Raw genomic sequence first — 10,792 nt, 5'->3', positions numbered from 1 at the left:
GATGTTATTGATGATATTCAAGAATGTGACCTAATTTAAGAATTATTAGGTCCTTGAGAAAAGGTAAAGCAGAAATAATAACTTGGCTGAAACAAGACAATTGGAAGTCCGAATAGTTCCTTTCTCTGATAAGAAAATGGGGATCAATCTGCACAGATAACATACAACTTCTGACAAAATGAAGCCAGCTTGAAGTTATAAGACAAAGCTATATGCAGAAATATGTATGGAAATAAGAAAAATGGAGGGATGAGGAGACTACGGTAAGTAGAAGTGGAATTTACTGATACTGATAAAGAAAACTACTTTCGTGCCTTGTTTTGAGAAGTTGCCAAGAATAATACATTCCAGTTAAACTTAAGTAATTGCTATTTTCATTTTCTCATTCAGTTCAATAGGGGTAAACTGGAATCAATACTAACAATTTTGAAAAATTAGGATGATGATGAAAATCCACAACTCAACTGACTTGTGAAGAATAAAGGCAGGTGAACTCTCTTTATCCAATATGTTTTTCTGACTTGTTTACTGCTCCATGAGCCTTCCAAGTCATTTCTAAATATTAAGGGGTTCTATGATTGGTGTAAAACATAGTTTCTCAAGTTTCCCAAGGATAATGTCTCTTGAATAGATTCACTCAGAAATATTTCTTCACCAATTTTATAGAGGAAAAGATGTTTCATGCATCCATGTCAGATTTCAAAAAACAGATATCCCTTCAGGTAATTTCTAATTTATAAAAAAGCACATTATTAATTTAAAAAGTGAACTCTTTTCTTATACACAGGTAAATAACTGGTTTAGATATGGTATCTAATTATCATTAAGAACATTTTCATTTATACAATAGTAATTAGACAATGGGTGTTAAAATGTATTTTATCCAATATATACATAAATGTGACAGATATACAAATTTTGGACATACAAAACATTGGGATCTCAGGTGTCCTGTACTTTCCAGTGGAAACTTTACAAGGAGCATACATAGAAGCTTCTATAGAAAATACACAGATCAAATATTACTACAAAGGTTCGTTTTAAACAACTCCCATTAGCTTCAGCTACCAAGGTCAATTGCAAGGGATTGTTTTATAAGTGGCCTAACAAGTGGGAAACTAACAGATAACTGAAGCATAATTGGTACTTTATTTGATAGGTGGCATATAAATACTAAATAATAATATTAATATCAAGATCTGGAAATTGAAGTGACATAAATCGGGCATGGTGGTCCTAGTGGTTATCCTAGACAGCACTTAGAAAATCAGTGCATTGACAACATTTCCATTTATCAATTGCAAAAGGCCACACTGCTTGGATTGCCAGATATACTAGGCTGATACATTTTGACATCCTAGGTTCTTGGGTGTATGAAGGCCAACAGCAGCTAAAGAATGGGCAGCTGCGACTTCACATTGTTGTGAACAGGTAATTAAAAACTTGATAAGTGTATTAATAATGTCAAATCCAGTCTAACCATCTGGCTGTGTGACCAATCATAATAATGCAACAATACCTTTCATATTATCAAATAACATTTACTTATTCCAGTTCCTTAGGAAGGACTCAACAGGTGGACAAAGATGCCAAATCCAGTCTAAGCATCTGGCTGATTGCATAACCAATATTTTATAATAATAATATATAAAAATCCACCAAGAAAAAAAATGATGCACCTTATTTCATCCTAACATAGCTAAAGTTTCCAACAAAAGTAGAGTAATTATAGTCAGTGGACCACCACCTTTTGGAAAGAAGAACATAAACTTACACATTTTCATTTTTCTATACAGAATATTACAGGTGAACATTACATCATTCAATATGAACTAATAGCGGCCTAGATGCTGAGCAGACCTAAATAAATCTACATCAAAGGAGATATCAAAGAAGGGTGTCAGGGGACTGGGAGAATTTTTCAACATATGTAAGATTGATTCCAGCTACTAGCTGAGGAAAGCCATTCCTGTTGTTCCATACTTCTACTGTGTAAATATATTTCAGTCAGATAGCAGAACAGTGTTTCCTGTATTATAAATATGACACTTCATTGAGCCAATAGGTTATAGGACAGACTTGCAATATATTGAGGAGCAGTAAATTATATTTGAATTAAGTTTTATACACATGTAGGCTATCTAACATATAGCAGAGTACAAAAGATCTATGTTTTTCCAACTCTTCAAATCATATATTCTTTGCATCAGAAGATAAATTTTACTGGAATTTCAGAATTCTATCAAGTTGCAACTTCTATGAGAAAACTGTTCTATAACCAATATAATTATCACATATTTAACAATTATGCAAATGGGGAGAAAGCTATTATGAACAGAAATTACCATACATTTTTATTTATGTATTTTAGGTGGTATTAATATTATTTTAAAAACATCAACAATCGAATAAACTATTTTTATGGTATGCAGGTATTTGCATGTTTCTATTAAGAAGCTGCCTAAATGAGGTGCACTGTTCTTTTTCATTTCCTGGAACCTCCACCCCAAAACTTTTCCATATGCTGTAACTGTCACTCCCTCCAACAAATCTGAGGCAAAGCACCTATATTATGTCACAAAAACGAAGAAGTGCTTATACAAAATGCCAGCTTGAACAAGATACAATGCATTTTATCTTTCAGAAACTGAATATACAAAGTAAATATCTTTCCAAAATATCTTCAAAGGCAAAGGATTAAAAAGGATTTTAATTATACACATATAGTCACAATTCTTGCCTTAAAAAGGAAACTGGGAAATGTACATAAGGCCGCTTGTAAATGTACACCTTTATCTTACTGTTACAGTGTTGTGTTTAAATTGACAGTATCATACATATTTGCTTTAGGATGAAACAAGCTGTTCAAAAATACAGCATTCTTCTATACAAAAACAAATCGTGCCACATTTAAGATGGAAGAATCACTGGTTTCTGTCATCAGTATTTCTGTCCATTAATTATCTTTATTCTCATTAATGTTTAAACTTATTTAAAATTTCCAAAATGTCCATATTAACAGAATAGCTATGTAACAAACAAAAGATTTTTGTAACAGATCAAAGAAAGCTGATTCATATTTCTGAAACCATATAAAGATAGACTTTTTTAAAAAACCAGTCTTGATTTGCTGAAATAAATTTACATTATACAACACTATGTCAGGGTAGAGGGGCAGGGATATGAATATACACTAAAATGCAAATTTTCTTCCCAAAAGGGGTAAAACAAATTACATTTACAGCATGAAGGTTTACAAATGTACATCTGTACAACCAAGGTAAGCATCACTACTTAATTAGCAAGGCTTTTAAAACATTGAAAACAAGGAATCTGTTTACAAACGGTAAACTTACATCTATTAACTATACTTATATAATGCTTATATTTATAAGGAAGCAAAAAAATCTATCTGAATATTTAATCATGCTTTAGATGTTGCACTATCAAATTTAAGTAGGCTCTTTCCTCCATCAATTGCCTACAAATTCATCTACTACTTCAAGCATATGCTCAATTTTCAAATCCCATCTTACAATTGTATATGCAAAGCAAAACACACATCTTACACCAACTGTCTGCCTATTTATTTATTGAATTTACTCTTTCCCAGACAGTACATTGCTGGATCCAAGTACTATCTTGATTTTATACCCTATTCTTGCACCATTAGTTAAATATTAAATTATATACATGGCTTCTGTACACTGCCGGAGAAAAGGGCACCATTTTTTAAAAAAAATATTTCCAGAGTAAAAGGTGGAAACTACTCATCATTGTTCACATTTTATGACTTCTTTACTGGTAATTGCAGTACCCTGATTGCTTTTGGGACTATAAAATTGTGAACCACCAAAATACAGAACTTAACTTTCTGTATCATGTTAAATAATAATTATGCAATTGCTTCATTTCCAACTGTTATAAAAAAGATTCCACACAAAGGGGGGAAATGAAAACTAATTCTATATACAATTATATAAACATGTTGTGCAATGATGGTGGACAGACCTACCAGACTGTAAGCCAGTATATTAAAAGAATACTGTACTTTTTCCCTTTAAAAACTATTTTATTCAGTGACTTTACAAGGTAAAAATTTACAAAATGGGAGAGCTATTCCGATAGTTACATCATTTACAGGCATTCTGTGCTTTGTAAGCCTTGCAATCTGATAGGTCTCTGTTAAGAAATGGCAATATGTTGCAATTCATTCCCCAAAAATATACACATGAATAAAATTTTTTACAAATGGATGAAGTCAATAAATATATTTTTTAAAAATCACAAAATTTTGGTTAAGTTGGGTGTTTTGATAATTCACAATACAATTCATCTTTTGGACTGCTCCTTCAACTTATCTTCAAAGCATCCCATTTGGTGGTCCTCCAACTGGCCCCAGATCGGCATTGTTCTTCAGGTAGTATTTTTCCAGCTTGGCAAGGATATGCTTCCCATAGGTGTATTTACGCAAGGTTGTAATATGGGGTCGAATCTGGAAGGAAGAAATTGAGACCATTAACCCTCCCATCAGAAACATTTGAAATTTTACAAGGTAAGTTATTGGTAATTAAAGTTTGTTTCTGTCAACATTTATATAAAGAGAAAAGTTTTCAGAGAGAAATTTGGAAGAATAAATACTTATATAAAATGAGAAATTAGAAATGGCATTAGAGGAGATGATTGGTAGACATAATGGCATCAGTCTAATTACAAATATTGGAAAGTATTTAATTTTATGTTAAGACTTTTTAAACTCTTGCAATAAATGCACAGGAAAAAGCCAGCACCTGTGACAAGACATATTTCCTTTCTTCAAATCTATTTGTATGACAACATGGAAAAAGGGAGGAGGAATTGTTCTTTTTTTTGATCTGCTGATGGAAGCAACTCTTAAGCAGAGCAATGTAAGGATTTCATTCTTACTTTGTGCATTATAATCTTACGCTGAGCTGGTTCCGCCATGTCAATCATCTTCTGAACAACATAGTTTGCATATTGGTCCTTCATCATGGTGTATAAGGCACTGTGAGGACCATCGTTCTGGCAACATACTTCATCAATAAGCAAAGCTCTTTCAGCACGAGATGCATGGGTCACACATTTTTCCACCACATTGCTGTAAAGGTTATGAGATTGGACAATAGAAATAAACATAGATTTTTACCTGAGCCCTCTGTCAACACAACAAAATTATTGCCCTCGTGCTAAATGCAATTCACACAAGCTTCCTTTAACCTTTTCCTTGAGAAATTGCTGGGGTTCCATCTGATATCCAAAGACTATGCTGATGTACATATTACACAGTTTCTTTACTATGAAGTAAATTGAGATTTCCTTTCTATTTGCACAAAAGTAAAGAAATACCCCCCTCCCATTTTTATCCACAAAGTAAGCATCCTGCCCTTCATGGGGGATCTATTGGATTACAGAATGGAGATCAAAAGCTCTAGTGGACAATTTTTGTATTTTTAATGACAGAAGAACTGTCCTCAGCAAAATGAATAGATTTCGTCCACATCCTTGTATAGAGAAAAAAAACTTTCTGATCAAAATTGATTAATTAATCAATCAATCAATTAATTTCCCACTTTAATTTTTTTATAGACAAGTCAAGGCAATGGGCATATCCAACACACCTTACTCCTACTATTTTTCCCATAACCACAACCCTGTGAGGTGAGCTGGGCTGAGAGTGAGTGACTGGCCCAAAGTTATCCAGTCAGCTTTCATGCCTAAAGCAGGATTGGAACTCACAAGTCTCCTGATTTCTAGCCTGGTGCCTTACACCAAACTGTCAGCCCTCACACATACACACCATTTGCATTCTTTTTTTCCATGTATGTGAAAAAATGTGGGGCAAGTGAGGGAGCCAAGGTATTAAAATCAGCTGCATTCAACTTCCACATTATATTTATAAATACATTTACGAATATTACACTGCTGTACATGGACTAACTTGGAAAACTCAAAACCATCCGTCATGTACTTTAATTTCTGGTTTCAATCATGCTACTATCAGCCAATATTCTTATATATTATCTTGCTTCAACACTTATTGAGTTAAGTGCATTTTGCCTATAATCTCCATCTTGTTGCTGACTTTTAACTAAAATGTCTGGCTAAAAATTGGATTTTTGGACTCCTTTCTATTCCTTTTTGTTTGTTTTTTTATCATCTTCCTAGCAGAACAGGCATGGAGAATATAAAGGTTTGCAGTTTTTTGTGTTCAGTTTTGCTTAGGGCTGTTCCTAATTTTCCTCTTCTTCAAGGATTAACTCAGCTACTCTTTTTTAAACATCCAGCCAGCAAAAGGCCAGTACAATTGTGAATTTGTTATTTACCATACCTGGCAAATTTATGCTGACTTAAAGTCAGAACTTTCCCTCTGATTTCGGTAACAATTTTACTCTTGTCTTCAGGGCGGCCATGTTCCAGAACATGCTGAATAACGTAGTTTCCATACTGGTCCTAAAATTAGTTGATAAAGTCATATCATTAGTTTTTAAAATGTTACAGTCAAAGAGGTGATTATTCACTGCATGAAAATGCTTCAGCATTTAAAAATGAAAAGATATAGGAGCAATTGTCCATGTCCAAGACAAATACTAAGCCAAAATAAATAGAAAGAAAGCACAATATTTCTTTGGATTGGGCATATCTGTCTAATATGCTAAGTGACAAAATCAACTAAGCATGGGTCACTCATGAGGCACCATTTAGACAATTATACAAATTGCTACACTTCCTGTGTACTCCGGATTCACATATTCCAGTCACTTTTCATGGAAAAAGATGCAGTATGCCATTACATTGCTTCTGAATTTTTTTAGAAAATGATTTTTGTATAAGCAGAGTGAGATATCTGGGGTCTGAAAACTCAAATAGTCTTGGGGCTACATAGGTTTTGGAGGAAAACATTTATTCCTCTTCTACTTGTGTAATGTGCATCCAGTCACATTCCAAGCCATTTGCTCCTAGAGCCGTGATGGTGAACCTATGGCACATGTGCCACAGATGGCACACGGAGCCCTTTCTGCGAGCATGCGAGCTGTCGCCCCAGCTTAGCTCCACCACGCATAGGCGCGCACCTCTCATTGGCCAGCTGATTTTCTGATCTCTGCCACACATGCACAGGGCATGTGGGAGATGTGGGGGGGATTGTGCGCACATACGCGGGGGCAAGGGGAGCGTGGGGTGGGTGGTTGTTGCATTCTCATTGCATTATGAGTGTGGGCTTTTGGCACACAACGACAAAAAGGTTAGCCATCACTGCACTGGAGTCAACAGTTAAAAGGTGCAGGCTTTCCACCCATCCCATCCATCTTTCAATTGCTATGCCAGTTGGAGCTGTTCTAGATCACTCTTTGCCCCAACAACAGTCCCAAACAAGCTCTTTCCCATTCTCATCTAGCAAAAACAACCTGCTCTCCTGACTTGTTCCTCCCATGGAAAGCCTCCGAGATGCACCAGATACAGGCTGCCTGGCTCTGCTAATTTTGTCTATGGGATCAGGTTGGGAAAAGGCAGATTGGAACAGTGCATTGTGATCGTTGCTTTTTTTTTTGGTCCGGGGGGGGGGGGGGTGAGAGGAAGGAACACTTTCATATGATGGTTTTGTTCTTCTGAAGCCCAGGTATAAAACAGAGAGAGAGGAATCCAAAGGTAGCATACTTTGCCATTCCCTTTAACTCTCCTTTGGCCAAGATGAGATGCAGGAGAAAGGCAATCACCCTGGCAAATCACATCTACCATAAATGGGAACCACTTGGAGATTAAGGATGTGCAATTAATCCAGATCCAAAATGGGAAATCTGCTTTAGTGGAATTGTAGTACCTCGTCAGTGCCTCCTTAAAGAAGCTGCTTCTTTTCCTGTATTTACACACATAGTCCCCCCAAAATACATATCTAAGAAGGTTCCGATAGTGCTTTCTTCATTGGTGTGTGTGTGTGTGTGTGTGTGTGTGTGTGTGTGTGTGTGTGTGTGTGTCCTGGGATTGTTCCCTGGAAGCACTGACAGATTCAGTAAGCATCCCCAGCTTGCAAAGCGTCTTTTGTGCTTGGAATCCAAATAATTGCACATGCCTAGTGGAGAGGCATTAAGTATTATTATGGAGCAATAAGGCATGGGCAGGTTGCAGCAAAGGCCCATATAAATCAGTAAAAAGCTAGGTCTTCATCTGACATTAAAAACAATGTTAGCATTTGTTTGGTCTTTAAGGAAAGGACATTCCAAAGCTGGAGTACCATAACGGAGACTATAATTACCTTTTACAGCTATGAACCAGTAAAGAGAGCCCCTCATCCTTGCAAATCTTAATGTTTGTTCAGATGCACACTAGGAAAATGCTCCTTCAAGTATTAATTAACATATAGAGTCTTAAATGTAATACAATCAGTAAAAGATAGCTACTGGTAGTACAATTAATTTAGAACCAGTGACTTACAAACCAAGAGATTAAAAGCAAGAGGTTTTGCTTTGTGGTCTGCCTTTGTTTCTTAGTGGTCTCCATAGCTTGATCATGAAATAATAATACAGCATGTTTTTGTTGTCTGGAGGCCGTTAAGAACTGGATGAGTGCTAACAAACTGGTACTCAACCCGGATAAGACCGAGTGGCTGTTGTGCTTCCCCCCCAATAATTTGGCTAATACACCAACGCTTAGGCTGGGGGGGTCAAATTTTATACCCCTCAGATAGGGTCCGCAACTTAGGAGTCCTCCTGGATCCACAGCTGACTTTTGATCACCAGCTGTCAGCTGTGACCAGGGGGGCATTTGCCCAGGTTCGCCTGGTCCGCCAGTTGCGGCCCTACCTAGACCGGGGGGCTCTCACAACAGTCACTCGAGCCCTTGTGATCTCTAGACTGGAATACTGCAATGGGCTCTACATGGGGTTGCCCTTGAAGTGCATCCGGCGACTACAGCTAGTCCAAAATGCAGCCGCGCGAGTGATAGTGGGCGCACCGCGGTTCGCCCATGTTACATCTGTCCTCCGCGAGCTGCACTGGCTACCTGTTGGTCTCCGGGTGCGCTTCAGGATATTGATGACCACCTTTAAAGCACTCCATGGTAGTGGATCTGGGTACTTGAGAGACCGCCTTCTGCCGATTACCTCCCTAAATCGACCAATCAGATCGCACAGACTGGGCCTCCTCCGAATTCCATCTGCCAGTCAATGCCGACTGGCGACCACACGGAGGAGGGCCTTTTCTGTTGCTGCCCCGACCCTGTGGAACGAGCTCCCCATGGAGATCCGTACCCTCACCACTATCCAGACCTTCCGCGCAGCCCTCAAGATCTGGCTCTCCCAGCAGGCCTGGGGATAGGCTTCCAATTACCCGCCCGAGTGTTTGATTGCTGAATGAAAGTTGTGTTTTATCATTTTTTCTTTTGTTCACATATTGTTTTGTTTTGACCTTGCACCCCCCCTCCCCTGTGGTTGTAAGCCGCCCTGAGTCCCCTCAGGGAAAAGGGCGGCATATAAATCCCAATAAACCTTAAACCTTAAACCTTGTTTGGCTCAGAAACTGAGTTTTAGCTCTGATCACATTCTAGCCGCATGCCTATATTCACAATTCTGCCTAATTAAATCATACAATATAATTAGCATAATTAAATTACCTAACATAATCCAATATCCATTTTCCCCAATGTTATCCACCTATAATGATTTTGCAATTGTTTATGTTCATCTTGGCATTTTAGTACACACCAACCTGCACAAGCTGTTCTGTGTGTTGATGCAATTCTTCCAAAATGGGCAAGGTCTGTTCGGCAGTACAATGCTCAAGAATACGTTGAATTACTCTGCAGCCATAAGGGTGAGTTGAAAGCACAAACACCTTGAAATAACAAGATTTTAATTATAAGAATATATTATCTCATCCCTGTGTGAAATTTTTAGAACGGTTCCCATCCTTATTTATGACAGATTATGGGAATATTTTAATTTCACAGTTCCCAGGGAATGTATTTAATAACACTTGAGGCAGTCTATTTCACTTCAAGAAGAAAATAAGGAAGTGACTCTTCTGAATATCTGTCTTATTCTCCAATGCATTTTGGATAGTTATTTTGCAGTTCATCTTGATAAAGCAATATACTAAAAAGGTAGATATTATTAAAAGCACCTACGCAAATAGTAATTGGAAATCTACTCAATCCAAGAATGGAACACTTCAGAAAACTCTGAAACATTCCATCGCCAGCCCTAATAGGAAGTTCTGCATAGTGCAGTATATATAAAGCTAATGGGTCAAATGGTTCATAGCACCTGCTAGAAAGATCTTTAAGTGTTAAGTCAAAAGCAACGGGAAGGTTGAAAGTTTTGAAATTTGTATTTCATAAATATCTGTAGCTGCAAATTGAATAAACTAAACTACTTTCAGTACATGCATGAAGAATTACAATATAGGCACCAAGGAAAAATCTCTTATGGAATAAAAGGCTACTATGTACAATACAAATCCAAAACTGAAGTTGTACGCTCGCAGTTATTATTTGCCTAAATATGAATTATGGAAGTCGTTCCTCATTCACAAAATAATAATTACCTGTCCTTTAAAAGCATCAATAATAAATTGGAGTGATTGTGGCTGGACACATTCAATACACTTTTGTACGACATGATTTCCGTTTTGATCCTTAACACATTTTAGGACATGACCATCTAGTTCCTTCACCATTTCATTCTACAAAGAAATAACATGAGAGATCAAGTTATGCATGTCCTTAATTGATGTTCCTCTCACAAAATATTTCAATAAATAATTGTCTAGATATGTAGTAA

The 10,792-nt window shown here is 36.9% G+C and overlaps 1 protein-coding gene across 12 annotated transcripts in view; it reads right to left on the bottom strand.

Moving 5' to 3' along the window:
- Positions 1–2,692: 2,692 nt before the first annotated feature.
- Positions 2,693–10,792, bottom strand: part of PUM2 (pumilio RNA binding family member 2) — a 75,445-nt gene continuing 67,345 nt past the window's right edge. For all 12 annotated transcript variants that reach the window (XM_087716970.1, XM_087716971.1, XM_014066605.2 and 9 more), the window contains 5 exons: positions 10,557–10,694; positions 9,720–9,845; positions 6,350–6,471; positions 4,927–5,119; positions 2,693–4,495 (listed from right to left, as the gene is read on the bottom strand). In XM_087716970.1, coding sequence (XP_087573096.1) covers positions 4,364–4,495; positions 4,927–5,119; positions 6,350–6,471; positions 9,720–9,845; positions 10,557–10,694 — 711 coding nt within the window. In that variant the 3' untranslated portion in view covers positions 2,693–4,363. The remainder of the gene's footprint in view (positions 4,496–4,926; positions 5,120–6,349; positions 6,472–9,719; positions 9,846–10,556; positions 10,695–10,792) is intronic.

This window comes from Thamnophis sirtalis, unplaced genomic scaffold, assembly GCF_051295495.1.
Source record: "Thamnophis sirtalis isolate CommonGarterSnake01/CBP01778 unplaced genomic scaffold, rThaSir2_p1.2 scaffold_5, whole genome shotgun sequence".
NCBI lineage: Eukaryota > Metazoa > Chordata > Lepidosauria > Squamata > Natricidae > Thamnophis > Thamnophis sirtalis.
Note: the sequence above shows the minus strand (reverse complement) of the source record. Positions and strands in the feature narration are given on the sequence as shown.